At 38.9% G+C, this 17,428-nt stretch overlaps 1 protein-coding gene across 1 annotated transcript; it reads right to left on the bottom strand.

Annotated features, from left to right (window-relative positions):
• Positions 1-1,833: 1,833 nt before the first annotated feature.
• LOC128227343 (gamma-aminobutyric acid type B receptor subunit 2-like) lies at positions 1,834-17,285 on the bottom strand. Its single transcript, XM_052937776.1, has 9 exons — positions 17,189-17,285; positions 16,737-16,823; positions 15,394-15,544; positions 14,635-14,749; positions 13,462-13,569; positions 13,032-13,154; positions 12,650-12,796; positions 3,115-3,303; positions 1,834-1,959 (listed from the first exon to the last, which is right to left on the bottom strand). Exons 1-9 carry the CDS (start codon positions 17,283-17,285, stop codon positions 1,834-1,836), a joined length of 1,143 nt encoding a protein of 380 aa, XP_052793736.1.
• Between the last annotated feature and the right edge of the window lie 143 nt (positions 17,286-17,428).

The raw sequence follows: 17,428 nt of genomic DNA, 5'->3' as shown, positions 1-17,428 counted from the left end.
CAATACTCGTACAAAGAAAGTCCTTATCACGATAAGAAAGCACGCGAGTGATATATATGGAAATGAGTGAAATAGTTGAATGCCGTTGACACTAAACTCACTTTAGAGATATAGCACAAACAAATCCATTAACGTTGTACTTAAAGCATGTTGTGTTCCATGTTTAACTCGTTTTCAGCTATCAAGATATGTTTTGATTCTTGAAAAATGCAAGTTTATTCTTTCCGCTTGATCTGAATATCTCAGAGCTTGTGATCTATAGTGTTGTCGACATTGTTTTGGCTCCTGTACTCGCAGTATGAATCAGGCATATTGCAAAGGTCTGCTTGGGTAACAGGTTATACTAAAGACGTACTGAATAGAGTCTGAGTTTTAAAGCAGTCTATTTTTGTTATTTCGCCTGGTTATCCAAGGTATGGTCATTATCCACTACATTCGGAACTCCTCGGCCATTTTTTCATCGAAAACAACCTCGGGTGTATTTGGACGGTTTACATACTCAAAAAGTGGTACGTTTAAGTCCGCTGCAATTAGATCGCGTAGTATTTTTATTTAGCAGCTAAATTTATGACTTAACTCTTGGGAATCTTAATTATGTTTGCAATTATACACTTCACTGGCAATCAATTTAAACTTAGATCAATAAATACAACTCTAAAACACTACATTTAATTAATGATATAATTAAAAAAAATGAACTACTTTAACTGATGTACCGTTGTTTTCGATAAAAATGGCCGAGGAGCTCCGAATGTATCCACTCAACTAGTCGTACTATCGAATCTAAAATAATATGCTTGTTTTCCTGGTTAGCCGAGGTAATTATTATTTATTCTCTTTGCTATTCGTACATTCTGATCTTAGATAATATGCGTTTGTTTTCTTGGTTTTTGGAGGTATGGTCATTATCCGTTTCGCTTGTCGTACTATCGGATCTATAATAATGTGTGTTTGATTTCGTTATTTTCTGAAGTACGATCATATCTGCCATACTAGTCGTGTTAATCGGTTACAGAATGATTGAATCAAATATCCGAGTAGAACTTTTTTAAAGTAGTCCATATTTATTCCTTCTACTGATAATCCGAAGTATGGCCATTGTCCGCCATGCTAGTCGTACTATCAGTTTTAGAACGGTGTGTGTTTGTTTTCCTGATTATCCAAGGTTTGGTAATATTCCGCTATACTATTTGTGTTATTCGATTCCAGAATATGTAAATGAAATGCCCGACCAACATTTGTTTTACCTATCAATCCTTGATAAACAGACCTTGTTTTTTATATATATAGTATGTATGCACTGTGCTGTTTGTAGAGTTTTGTGTTGTTCTTTCATGTATCTTGTTTGTGATTTTTTGTTTGTTTTTGTGTTCTATGTCTTTGACGTTGACCCAGTGCCATTAAACCGGGTTTATGTTTAAACATTTTACTACCGAGCTTGTTTCTGTAGGTTTTCACATTAAACGAAGTTAATGTTTGTAAATTCTACAGATTATCAGACGTTAGGCCATTATCCGCCCTGCTAGTCGTGAAATTCGTTGCCTTCATGTTTAAATGAAATGCCCTAAATGTTTGTTTTTAAAGTTGTCCATGCTTTTTCTTCAACTGGTTATCCGAGGTAAGGCCATTATCCGACATGCTAATCGTGTTATCCTCTCCCAAAATTATCAAATAAAATGCTCGACGAACATTCGTTTCTTAAAAAGTCCATTTGTGTTTCTTTTACTCGTTATGGTCATTAACCGCCCGGCTAGTCCTGGTATCCTGTTCCTGAATGATTAATTGAAATGCCCGTCCAACTTTTGTTTCTAAACTAGTCATTGTGTGTTACTTCTACTTGTTATCCGAGGCATGGTCATCCCCACTCTTCGTGTTAGTTGCCGACCTCGATCTGGTATTCGATGCGGACATGCCGGTATTTTGTACTTCGATTTCCACCTTTGAGTGAACGGCATGTATCTGAAACAATAATAAATGTTTTAATTTTCAGTTTGATAGCAGGATATTTTGAAACAATCAACATGCTTAAACGAAACATGTGACATAGTCGACAGCCAGGTGGTATTGCTATACATTTGTGAAGTATATGTGATTACCAAGCCCACATACTTCACCAATTTTTGGAATTGGTTATACAATTACGGGGAATAATTTACTAAAAACTTTATTATTCTTATGCTCATCTTAATAAGGTACTGACATTCGATTATAAAAGTTAACTCTATACAAACTCAACTCCACTTGTCAAACGTTTGTGAAGTGAATGGGATGGGATATTTATGGTCATCTTAAGTGCCTGACAAATAGCTTTCGCTTATTTACAGACAATAATACAACTTCACAAAATTCTTTCCATTAAGAATACAACGTGGAACATCAGATACCAATTTTAACGAATTAATAATTGAATGAATAATCAGTAATCTTCCTAACAAGAAAACAAAGAATGATCGAATTCTGAAAAAAAATGTAATTCAATGGCTATGCTAATGTCAGCCGTTATCCAATGATATCGCTTACCTTTGGTAGAAACACCACGAGCTGTGTGACTGTAGTTCCAATGATATCGCTCACCTTTGGTAGAAACACCACGAGCTGTGTGACTGTAGTTCCAATGATATCGCTCACCTTTGGTAGAAACACCACGAGCTGTGTGACTGTAGTTCCAATGATATCGCTTACCTTTGGTAGAAACACCACGAGCTGTGTGACTGTAGTTCCAATGATATCGCTCACCTTTGGTAGAAACACCACGAGCTGTGTGACTGTAGTTCAAATGATATCGCTCAACTTTGGTAGAAACACCACGAGCTGTGTGACTGTAGTTCCAATGATATCGCTTACCTTTGGTAGAAACACCACGAGCTGTATGACTGTAGTTCCAATGATATCGCTCACCTTTGGTAAAAACACCACGAGCTGTGTGACTGTAGTTCCAATGATATCGCTCACCTTTGGTAGAAATACCACGAGCTGTGCGACTGTAGTTCCAATGGTATCGCTTACCTTTGGTAGAAACACCACGAGCTGTGTGACTGTAGTTCCAATGATATCGCTTACCTTTGGTAGAAACACCACGAGCTGTGTGACTGTAGTTCCAATGATATCGCTCACCTTTGGTAGAAACACCACGAGCTGTGTGACTGTAGTGCCAATGATGAGACATCCGGACGTGATCCCATAAAGCATGACAACCTCATTCTCCAGGAGAAGAGACAAGGTGAGGCCAACCGCGCTCAGGACGACCACGTTGTACAGACAGAGGCCAATCTGGTGAGAGTCGTTCAGGGCCTCGATCTTTACCTGAAATTTTACAAAATGTTAGAACCCGAATAACAAATGTCCCATGTTTGGAATGCCAAACTGCTAACGAATTAATATACACACCACAAATTGCTGAGCTTATGTTTTTCACTGAGTGAGCACCAACGCCATATTTCACAAATGGTGGAGCCATGAGTAAAGTATTTACTTTTCGTGATCACGAGGTGAAATATGTGCGATCGAACACTAAAACTAAAATATTTTATTTATAATAAGCCTAAGGGATATTAAATGGCATTTAATTGCAGGTTGTAAAAGAAATCGCGCCAAATTGTATGCGATAGTAACATCATTTAAGAAATGACGTCGTTGAAATTTTATCCCAACCTTGTGCGTGCTGACGTTTGATTTGGACGTTAAAACGGTTTAGAACACTGAAATATCAATTTTGTGATTCTCTGTTTACCCCTTTTTAACCATCTGAAAGCATATAATAGATATAGTTTTTCTCATCCATTGTTGTTTAATACGAAATTTATTTAACTTGTATACAGCAAGTGGTATAAATAAGACATGGCTCGTTTCTATAATTCAAGGACCTTCCACAGTGCAAAAGTGGGTAGGGATGGTAAAATATAAAACGTTTTAAATGTTCATGTTTTATTTAGTTTTGAGGATCGATCTTTTTAAGGAGTAAAACATACATTCTTGGTGACCTGTTTTGGGGTAGCAAGGAGTTGAACAAATTTACAAAAGATGATTTTAACAGATTTGGGATCAAAAAACATTCACATTCTTTCGGAAAAGTCTGTCGACATTATTACTTTGTTTTTGTGTCAAAATGCCCCAGACTACCTAATCAAAGCTGTCTTGAGAGTTTTTGATGATATCGTTTCAAATAAAAAAAGTTATTCAAAAACATAATGGAAAATAGTGGATGTTTTTAAACATTTTAAATTTTGGTCCTTCGATCGACGTTTGCATTGTGGCCGACCCTTAAATACTCGTTTAATTAATAAATATCGCCTTGAATGACGACTCATGTTATATTTTCTAAGTATGAAATTTATATCTCATGACACTTATTTGCCAAAAAAAGAGAAATGTTTACTTATATTTAGAATAAAGGTTTGATATATATATGTATATGACGCTAAATTGTTAGGGCAAAATCACGTCATTTTCAAAATACGTAATATATGTAATACACCAGAAAGGAGATACATTTCAAAATAAAACATATACTGAACTGGACTAGACCAAATAAATAATGTCGTGTAATAATGTGCCCTCGGCACATCATCTCAATATGGTGATTATTTGTTGCAAGTTATAAAATCCTTAAAGCGGTTCAAGAGATACAGAGCGAACACACAATATAGTCATATGCTGGTTGTAACATGCGCTCTTCACGTAGTCGAAATATGGGGAAAATTTTCAAGCGGTTCAAGAGATCTAGAGCGGACACGATTGGTGGTGGAAAGATGGAAGGACAGATGACCCCCCCCCCTCCGATAAATAGAACAAAAACAATATGTCTCCCCGCTTTTTTTTGCTTTTTTTTTTTTGGGGGGGGGGGGTGCATACGTATGTAAAAAAGAACTCTCGCTGCGGTATACACCTGAAACAAATATGTATTACCAAGATCCGGTTAACTTGTAAAAGGTGGGTTTGTTATTGAAAGAAATTCAATTAAAACACCATCATTTGTAGTTTGATTTTAAAAGTATTTCTATTCGATGTCAGTTATATGTAAAATATTAGTTTAACAATTAATTTCAACAATTATAACCTTTCCATTTACATACACCGAGCTGGTTTATAAAAAATGACTATCATAAGAAATTGTTTGCGTGCCAAACCATCTCTGCAATACAAAGCTGATATGCTAGCCCGGTCGAAACTTTGCCTGCTCATATCTCCGCCGACGGCAGTCCGATCGGGCCAAACGAGGTACCGTTTGAAATAGCCGTCACGTTTGCGTGTCCAACCCGGGGAGCCCGGCCTCGGAACGTGGTCTAAGTTCCGGCCGGCCGGGCTCCTTTAAGAAAATACCGCTGTCAACCCCGAGTAATTATACTCCGTCTTTAAACTGTCTTGTACCAGCTGAGCAACCGGGAACTTATTTTATTCTATGTAGCTACAAACTGTGTGACCTATACGAACCAATTTTAAATCACTTTTAATTATCCTAATAGCTTTTCTTTTCAAAAAGCTAATTCCTTTAACGTACAACTCGTGCAAAGCTTTAAAGATACAATAATTTCTCCCATTGAACACAAATACTAATAAATCAATTAATGCCCCATACTGGCAAAGCCTACATTCCCTTTACTAAGTAATTGATATAACTCAGTTATATCAAAATAACTGTTTCAGACCTGGATTTATTAATTATAGTTCATGACACATATAATACAGATACTCATTGGCGCAGAGCATGGTCTTTGTTTGCTGTTATGTTCTAAGATGTTGCATCCTCGACACCCGACTCATACATATTTCCTTAAATGGCATATCATTTACTCCTAACCTATTTGTACGTTCTATAAAAATGCTTCCTGGATACCCGACTTATATACATGGTCTTTAATGGCACCTCCTTGACACCGGACTTATACGTATGGTCTAAGATGGCACCTCCTTGACACCCGACTAATACATATGGACTAAGATGGCACCTCCTTGACACCCGACTAATACGTATGGACTAAGATGGCACCTCCTTGACACCCGACTAATACATATGGACTAAGATGGCACCTCCTTGACACCCGACTAATACATATGGTCTAAGATGGCACCTCCTTGACATCCGACTAATACGTATGGTCTAAGATGGCAACTCCTTGACACCCGACTAATACATATGGACTAAGATGGCACCTCCTTGACACCCGACTAATACATATGGTCTAAGATGGCACCTCCTTGACACCCGATTAATACATATGGTCTAAGATGGCACCTCCTTGACATCCGACTAATACGTATGGTTTAAGATGGCAACTCCTTGACACCCGACTAATACGTATGGTCTAAGATGGCACCTCCTTGACACCCGACCAATAGATATGGACTAAGATGGCACCTCCTTGGCACCCGACTAATACATATGGTCTAAGATGGCACCTCCTTTACATCCGACTAATACGTAAGGACTAAGATGGCAACTCCTTGACACCCGACTAATACGTCTGGTCTAAGATGGCACCTCCTTGACACCCGACTAATACGTATGGACTAAGATGGCACCTCCTTGACACCCGACTAATACGTATGGTCTAAGATGGCAACTCCTTGACACCCGACTAATACATATGGTCTAAGATGGCACCTCCTTGACACCCGACTAATACGTATGGTCTAAGATGGCACCTCCTTGACACCCGACCAATACATATGGTCTAAGATGGCACCTCCTTGACATCCGACTAATACGTATGGTCTAAGATGGCACCTCCTTGACACCCGACTAATACGTATGGTCTAAGATGGCAACTCCTTGACACCCGACTAATACGTATGGTCTAAGATGGCACCTCCTTGACATCCGACTAATACGTATGGTCTAAGATGGCACCTCCTTGACACCCGACTAATACGTATGGTCTAAGATGGCACCTCCTTGACACCCGACTAATACGTATGGACTAAGATGGCACCTCCTTGACACCCGACTAATACGTATGGTCTAAGATGGCACCTCCTTGACACCCGACTAATACATATGGACTAAGATGGCACCTCCTTGACATCCGACTAATACGTATGGTCTAAGATGGCAACTCCTTGACACCCGACTAATACATATGGTCTAAGATGGCACTTCCTTGACACCCGACTAATACGTATGGTCTAAGATGGCACCTCCTTGACACCAGACTAATAGATAGGGACTAAGATGGCACCTCCTTGGCACCCGACTAATACATATGGTCTAAGATGGCACCTCCTTTACATCCGACTTATACGTATGGACTAAGATGGCAACTCCTTGACATCCGACTAATACGTATGGTCTAAGATGGCACCTCATTGACACCCGACTAATACATATGGTCTAAGATGGCACCTCCTTTACACCCGACTAATACGTATGGTCTAAGATGGCAACTCCTTGATACCCGACTAATACATATGGTCTAAGATGGCACTTCCTTGACACCCGACTAATACATATGGACTAAGATGGCACCTCCTTGACACCCGACTAATACATATGGACTAAGATGGCACCTCCTTGACACCCGACTAATACGTATGGACTAAGATGGCACCTTCTTAAAACCCGACTAATACATATGGTCTAAGATGACACCTGGTCTAAGATGGCATCTTCTTGACATCCGACAAATACGTATGGACTAAGATGGCACCTTCTTGACACCCAACTAATACGTATGGACTAAGATGGCACCTCCTTGACACCCGACTAATACGTATGGACTAAGATGGCACCTCCTTGACACCCGACTAATACGTATGGTCTAAGATGGCACTTCCTTGACACCCGACTAATACATATGGACTAAGATGGCACCTCCTTGACACCCGACTAATACATATGGTCTAAGATGGCACCTGGTCTAAGATGGCACCTTCTTGACATCCGACTAATACGTATGGACTAAGATGGCAACTCATTGACACCCGACTAATACGTATGGACTAAGATAGCACCTCCTTGACAACCGACTAGCACCTCCTTAACACCCAACTAATACATATGGACTAAGATGGCACCTCTTTGACACCCGACAAATACGTATGGTCTAAGATGACAACTCCTTGACACCCGACTAATACATATGGACTAAGATGGCAGCTTCTTGACACCCGACTTATACATATGGTCTAAGATGGCACCTCCTTGACACCCGACTAATACATATGGACTAAGATGGCACCTCCTTGACACCCAACTAATACATATGGACTAAGATGGCACCTCCTTGACACCCGACTAATACGTATGGACTAAGATGGCACTTCCTTGACACCCGACTAATACGTATGGACTAAGATGGCACCTCCTTGACACCCGACTAATACATATGGTCTAAGATGGCACCTCCTTGACACCCGACTAATACATATGGACTAAGATGGCACCTCCTTGACACCCGACTAATACGTATGGTCTAAGATGGCACCTCCTTGACACCCGACTAAAACATATGGTCTAAGATGGCATCTCCTTGACATCCGACTAATACGTATGGTTTAAGATGGCAACTCCTTGACACCCGACTAATACGTATGGTCTAAGATGGCACCTCCTTGACACCCGACCAATAGATATGGACTAAGATGGCACCTCCTTGGCATCCGACTAATACATATGGTCTAAGATGGCACCTCCTTTACATCTGACTAATACGTATGGACTAAGATGGCAACTCCTTGACACCCGACTAATACGTATGGTCTAAGATACCACCTCCTTGACACCCGACTAATACGTATGGACTAAGATGGCACCTCCTTGACATCCGACTAATACGTATGGTCTAAGATGGCAACTCCTTGACACCCGACTAATACATATGGTCTAAGATGGCACCTCCTTGACACCCGACTAATACGTATGGTCTAAGATGGCACCTCCTTGACACCTGACCAATACATATGGTCTAAGATGGCACCTCCTTGGCACCCGACTAATACGTATGGTCTAAGATGGCAACTCCTTGATATCCGACTAATACGTATGGTCTAAGATGGCACCTCCTTGACATCCGACTAATACGTATGGTCTAAGATGGCACCTCCTTGACACCCTACTAATACGTATGGTCTAAGATGGCACCTCCTTGACACCCGACTAATACGTATGGACTAAGATGGCACCTCCTTGACACCCGACTAATACGTATGGTCTAAGATGGCAACTCCTTGACACCCGACTAATACATATGGTCTAAGATGGCACCTCCTTGACACCCGACTAATACATATGGTCTAAGATGGCACCTCCTTGACACCCGACTAATACATATGGTCTAAGATGGCACCTCCTTGACATCCGACTAATACGTATGGTCTAAGATGGCACCTCCTTGACACCCGACTAATACGTATGGTCTAAGATGGCACCTCCTTGACACCCGACCAATAAATATGGACTAAGATGGCACCTCCTTGGCACCCGACTAATACATATGGTCTAAGATGGCACCTCCTTTACATCCGACTAATACGTATGGACTAAGATGGCAACTCCTTGACACCCGACTAATACGTATGGTCTAAGATGGCACCTCCTTGACACCCGACTAATACATATGGTCTAAGATGGCACCTCCTTGACACCCGACTAATACGTATGGTCTAAGATGGCAACTCCTTGACACCCGACTAATACATATGGTCTAAGATGGCACTTCCTTGACACCCGACTAATACATATGGACTAAGATGGCACCTCCTTGACACCCGACTAATACATATGGACTAAGATGGCACCTCCTTGACACCCGACTAATACGTATGGACTAAGATGGCACCTTCTTAAAACCCGCCTAATACATATGGTCTAGGATGGCACCTGGTCTAAGATGGCATCTTCTTGACATCCGACTAATACGTATGGACTAAGATGGCACCTTCTTGACACCCAACTAATACGTATGGACTAAGATGGCACCTCCTTGACACCCGACTAATACGTATGGTCTAAGATGGCACTTCCTTGACACCCGACTAATACATATGGACTAAGATGGCACCTCCTTGACACCCGACTAATACATATGGTCTAAGATGGCACCTGGTCTAAGATGGCACCTTCTTGACATCCGACTAATACGTATGGACCAAGATGGCAACTCATTGACACCCGACTAATACGTATGGACTAAGATAGCACCTCCTTGACACCCGACTAATACATATGGTCTAAGATGGCACCTCCTTGACACCCGACTAGCACCTCCTTGACACCCAACTAATACATATGGACTAAGATGGCACCTCCTTGACACCCGACTATTACGTATGGTCTAAGATGGCAACTCCTTGACACCCGAATAATACGTATGGTTTAAGATGGCAGCTCCTTGACACCCGACTTATACATATGGTCTAAGATGGCACCTCCTTGACACCCGGCAAATACATATGGACTAAGATGGCACCTCCTTGACACCCAACTAATACATATGGACTAAGATGGCAGCTCCTTGACACCCGACTAATACATATGGTCTAAGATGGCACCTCCTTGACACCCGACTAATACATATGGACTAAGATGGCACCTCCTTGACACCCGACTAATACATATGGACTAAGATGGCACCTCCTTGACACCCGACTAATACGTATGGACTAAGATGGCACTTCCTTGACACCCGACTAGCACCTCCTTGACACCCAACTAATACATATGGACTAAGATGGCACCTCCTTGACACCCGACTAATACATATGGTCTTAGATGGCAACTCCTTGACACCCAACTAATACATATGGTCTAAGATGGCACCTCCTTGACATCCGACTAATATATATGGTCTAAGATGGCACCTCCTTGACACGCGACTAATACATATGGACTAAGATGGCACCTCCTCGACACCCGACCAATACATATGGTCTAAGATGGCACCTCTTTGACATCGGACTAATACATATGGACTAAGATGGCACCTCCTTAACACCGGACTTATACGTATGGTCTTAATTGGCGTCCCCTTGACACCGAACACATACGTATGGTCTAAGATGGCACCTTCTTGACACCTGACTATTATATATGGTCTAAGATGGCACCTCCCTGACACCGAACTTATACGTATGGTCTTAATTAGCGTCTCCTTGACACCGGACACATCTAATACGTATGGTCTTAGTTGGCGTCTCCTTGACACCGGGTACATACGTATGGTCTTAGTTGGCGTCTCCTTGACACCGAACACATACGTATGGTCTTAGTTGGCGTCCCTTTGACACCGGGCACATACGTATGGTCTTAATTGGCGTCTCCTTGACACCGGGCACATACGTATGGTCGTAAATTGCACCTGATTTAACCTCGACTCATAAGTGAGGACTAACATTGTGTCTCCTTAACATCCAGCTCAAGTTTATGGTCGGAAAATGCGCCTTAATGATACCCGACTCATGTCAACAGGGTGTTTCATTATAGCTGTCCTCGAAAATAAGTGTCCAGATTTAGTGAAATTGAACAAGAAACAGATAGTCCAAAATATTGAAAGGTTTGAAGATACAGGGTCGGAAGACGACAGACCGGCTGCCTAACAACCTTTGACGTCTACGATCCATGTTAAAATAAGGAGTGCATGAAACAGATGAAGACTATGCAATGTTAAACCTGACAGGTCGGTTATTCGGTTGGTAATTGACATAAGCATCTCTACAAGTTCTAGCAGTGTTTTATAATGTTTATAAATAGTAAGAATGCTTCAAAGCACACACCATACACTGTTTCCATGACATTCATCATTTGAAACGTAAGGGCATTACAAGCAGACAGTCATTTGCAAAATGAATGATTGCAAAAAGCCACATTGTTGAAAATGTATGGCTTTTAGACGAAGCCCATTTTAATGCCCAGGAAAACAAGATGATATTGTAAAACTAAAAACACAAACTATTACACTGAGAAATCCTTGCACGTTGAAATAGTTGCAGTCTGGGTAGCCGGGAATAATAGGGTCTTTCTATTTGAGAATGATGATGACAATGCAGACACGATTTACAAATGTCGTTACATGAGTGATTTGAAGGATATTATTTGCCAATATTGCAAAGGAGTATTGCGAAGGCAATCTAAACTAATTTACTGACATCATTTAATTGCAGACACATTGTGAATGGCGATCCCACTTTCCCGATATGATCTCACTTGAGAGTGTTTGCTTTGCTGATATATTAGAAACAAGGTATACATACCAGAAACTATCTTCGAATATAAACTAAAAGCTTTTATCAAAAAATAATTGTGTGTCATTTGTAGTACTGGTGACATAAGCAAGTTTCAACGAAGACTTGCCATCGTAATTGCAGAATATGGACGTCATGTATAGCATATCTAGTAAACTGACTTATTAACAAATAATAATGTAACGGATGTTGTAATGGTAAATTATATGTATTATACATAACACAAAACTGGTTTATTTCTTATATAAGGGTAAGAAAACTGATTTGTACTGCGTTTGGCTGTATTAAAGGTACTAGTGCCACATTACAAATGGGGTCAGATATGGGTCAGAAATTATGAAATGCACATTTATGGTTTAGCGCCCACCTCACATGATTTTTTCTTTGTTTTAAGAATCGGCCCTACCTATCAACTCTCAGAAAGTGTTTGGGTCATGCTTTAAACATGAGAAGGCATTGTAAAAGAAGACATTACGTGTCGTGTTTCCCAGGCAAGGAATGCTCCAAACGACAGAAGTGCGCCCTCTGTAATGTAGACGGACCAGCCGAAGTACGCCGAATAATCAGACCTGCACATGCGCACAAACGGTCGAATTTCGGCGTCGTTTTCATCCATATGTACCTGAAACAAAAATAAAATCAGTTCTCATGTCTGCATCTTGACGCTGGGTATATGAAGCTAATTAATCAGTATTTCGCTTATGCTGAAAATGTCTTTGCTGTTTATGTTGTTAGTTAGTTTTTTTATATGTTGTGCTAACTAAATATTATAATGTGCATGTCCCTGTTGTTTTAATTTCAATATATGTCATAATAATTACAATATTAGAGATTGCAAAGTATTACACGACGGTCACCTCTTTTTCCAGGTACTGCACAACTAGTGAATGAGGCTCAACTGCCTCCCATGCAATAAGGACGCCGGTCATCACAGCAACTAGGACACCGATTATTGCAAGAAGTTGGTAGTCTTTAATTGTCTGGAAATGTTTTGAACAAGTGTTGAGTAAATGTGTTTTATAAGCATGGTTTAGGGGTAATTTAGCAAGAAAAAGTGAACTAAGTCGAAACTGAATAATAGATGCGGATAAAAATGTGGTTTAATAATGTTGACACCTGAGTCAGATGGAAACGAAAGTGGTCGGAGTGTTTCTTGTTAAAAGTAGATTTTGTCAAATTCTTAACAATTGAAAGGAAGGTATAACGAGTCTTTAAAAATAAGAAGCTGTCCATGCTTTTTGAGTAGTTGCAATACAATACCATTTAGATGATGATTAAAACTCTTACCATTCTAAGAAGTTTCTTGTTGGTGAAGATTCTGTAGACTCGCCATGTTTTAGAGAATAACGCACCAAATGTCACTGTAAACCCGATACAGAAGAGGCAGACGCGAGCCTAAACAAGTAGAAAAGGATAAACTTACAGTACCAAACATTAACAAAGTTAAAGAAATTAAACACTATAATAAAGTCCCGTCAATTCCAACATCAACTTATTCGTGGATGTGTAGTAGTTTCTACGTTTGTGTCTCTCATTATGTGTCGTTTTGACTTTACCTTGTACATTTTAACTGCATTTCCTTTTTTTGTTTTACTAAATGGTTTATCCCTATAGTTATTAGTGCATAATTGTGACTTAGTTGTTTGAATTGTTTTACAAATATACACAGTAAATTTCAATACTATATATTAAAATTTCATTTTACATGTGGTTAAATCAAAATGATATTTGAAAATTAAAATAACACTTATCCATGGATGCTTTAAAAAGAACTACAGTGCTGCTTTATACAAGAATTAAATACCCAAGGAGCAATGGGAGTTTATAAATAAAATGGCAAACAAAGCTTAAATAGAAATTGCAACAATTCCATACGAATGACATTTTGGAATCACATATTTTCAGAGGCGGTATGTGACATTTCATTGACAATGCTTTAAGTGGAACAGAATCAATCACCCTTCACACTACCCTAAATGATATTCTGGACAAGAAGTACATTAAAAAATAAACATAAAAGTACCGTAACTCTGCATAAAGCCACATTGCCTACACATAGCTAAACCGTATTTTCTGTAGATTCGATGTGAACGGTATCGGTTTGATTGGGACTGTTCATTATTAAATAATATGCGTAACGATGTAAACGATCTATTCATATTTTACATTTACAATAATTATGAGACCAGCAGAATTTTTAAAAAGTAATACAAGTGCGCCGCATAGAGAGCGCAAATACTTGTACGTTGTGTTTCTTAGTTGAACGTGAGGCAAAGCCGAATGCTTAAATTATTATCTCCAGAAATATGGTCCTCCATAGAAATATAAAATGGTCACATGCATCGCATGTACCAAGGTTTGAATGAAAATATTGATTTGGTTTTAAGTAATGTGCAAGAATGATGTGTTTGCATTTTTTTCTCCGACGCACACACAAGCTTAAACGGACCGCAATATCACCTTGCAAACAGCTCCATGTGTAGTTTCTGTAGGTTTCAGAAACACAGTTGAGTAGCACATCATACATCCCAATAGTAACACGTTGTTTATGTTCGGGGAGGACATCTTCACTGTTCTAGAAAAAAGAGTGAACGAAATGTCGACTACTGGTTGACAGGTAAGATTTACTTGAATTAATCATATAAAATGATACTAAAACAATTATGAATATACGGTCTTTTAATGTTTTAACAAGGATGATCGTCAGAAGATACAAATAAATATTACACTTTTTCAATGTACAATTCACATACTACAAAACTTTTTGGAATTGCTCTTTAAAATGGTTATGTACTTATAAACTTACACATCTCAAAGAACGATCTCATGATTTTTTCCCATACATAAAAATACATATTTTTAAATACACCCAAAATGCCCACATATGTTTATAAAATTACATACTGACGTTGATCATAATGTAAAGAAATAAACTAGCTGGCGTGTGTATGTACTTGACACTAGACATCATGGAATTCTATGACTTAAACTCTTGTTCATTGTCCATTCTAGAGCAAAGGAAATAGTGTTACACCTGTTTTTTATGAATACGTGTTTTACACTGTGGGTCTCTCGTGAAGTGACTGTTTGGCATTTATCGGTGTTTATCTAAACAGGATCTTTGTTTAATTTTGGACTATTGTGCCTACCGCTGAGGTTTCAATTAACACATTTGTATCCTTGCGTATTTTCAAGACATAGTGTATTGTTTTAAAATACTTGTTGTTCCTGAATACAATGTTGAACCCAAACAAGGAGAGAGCCAGGATGATCCCACAGGCTGCCAAGGTGCACAAGGTTATGTACATTACTGGAGGGATGGTGATCTCTCGGTAGGTCACGTATGTCGAGTCACGTGGTATTTTGTTGTCTGAAAGGAACAAGTGTACACTCTTTTTAAAGGGCCGTCTTGTTAATACAAATGAGTAAAGGGGTTCGTTATAAGCTTTTCTCCTCATTCCTATACTTTTATATGTACTGTTATATATATATTACAAAATAAATATTGCGCTGTTTAAACCAAATGAGTAATTACAAGGACAGTTATCTACAGCCATGACGTAAGAATGATTTTAAACTGAAAAAGTTACACGCATCCGCATGTGGGCGATATAATTGTTTAACATGTAGTAAATGACATCAAACAAGCCAATCAAAACGAAGTATTTTTGGCCTACGTGGCCAAATATATTTAAAATGTAATTTGGTAATGACGTCAAACCTAATGCTCTCTTTAAGATATTCAGTGTACAAATTAACTTGCCATCTCATCAAGCGATTAGCAATAATGTTACATTTGGATGCCCCTTAGTCAATTGATATTATTTTAACAGGAATTTCTCGCTTAGTACTTCTATGTAAATTGACCGTTCTAATAATAACAATTATTTGTAACATTTTAGTATGACATTTACATAAACCTATTCAAAGCATTAACAATTTAAAACGACACAAAATAATCTGGGATTAATAGGCATCCAAAATCAACATACTTGTAAATAGAAAACCTTACGTTAATTTCAACGATAACATATGGGTCGGTTATAGCTCATGTAACTATAAGAAGTTAAATGAATTTATTACCGCGGTCGCTATCATTGCCTTGGAATGAATTCGTTTATTGTTTAATGAACGAACAACATCCATTTTATGCTCATTATTCCAACAGAAATGTTATACGGTGAGTAGAAATGCTATAACTAAGTTTTAAAAGTGTTAGTAGGACACGCACTTTTTCAACAAATCTTTTTATTTCACATTAATTATATTTTCATACCTAGGTTTAACAATAATTATTTAAAATAAAAACATTTTCACTTTCCAGATATGCAAAGACTGAGCGCATAACAGAAGGATGCCTCTGGCAATAATACGTGAAACGTAGAGAGTCAATTGATGTATGTTCAAAGCATAACAATCAAAACAGACTTGAAAAAGAATCTTTGAAGCTTATGTTATGTTCTGTCAGTAGTTCAAACTGCTTGTACTGGTGAAAGAAATGTTAGTATTTGTTGACTATTGTACTGGTAATAATGTGGTGGATAGGTTCAACAATGACATGCCTTTCCATTTCAGCACTCCGTCAAACCAGTTACTTCGCTTGGTGTTGGTATTCCGTGTCACATAGCCGACTGTCACTCTTTGGCCTCCTGAAATAGATGGTCGAAGGATATTTTTTCATTAAGACAAAGGTAATTGATCAAACGACGATGAATTGTATTATAAGTAGGAACAGTTATTCAAGTATAATTGTAAATATAAAGCGTTTTACTCTTTGCAGTGACTATTCAAAATATAAAATTTTCGTAAATTAAGCATACTGCAAACATTTGTTTTTATTTTGAATCCAGACGTTTTTTTTTTTAAATTGAATCGGATGACCTAAAACTCAAACAGCAAGATCAAGTTGGTCATTTGATTTAATGGAATCACTGAGGCATGTCTTAGGACAAGGATAATACTTATATTTAATACGGTACACGTTAAAGCGAAAATCAACATAATTACTAAGTACCTTGTATGCGTTGTACCACCATACTCTTGTCAGGATCAGCGCCTCCTTCTGCGAATGAGAGGCGGCCAGATATTCCGACGAGTGACGAGTCGGCCATACAGTTGAATATGATTTCGTTAATGTCGCCGTCGGCGTATGCAAACTCGCCGAGCGTTTTCTCGTAACCTGTTGAAAAATATGAATGATACACCATGACAATGATTACTCACAGAGACTTATTTGAGCACAATGTTTTGTTTT

Source organism: Mya arenaria, chromosome 1 (genome assembly GCF_026914265.1).
Source record: "Mya arenaria isolate MELC-2E11 chromosome 1, ASM2691426v1".
Classification (NCBI taxonomy): domain Eukaryota; kingdom Metazoa; phylum Mollusca; class Bivalvia; order Myida; family Myidae; genus Mya; species Mya arenaria.
The sequence above is the reverse complement of the archived record's forward strand: the minus strand, read 5'-3'. Positions and strand labels throughout refer to the sequence as shown.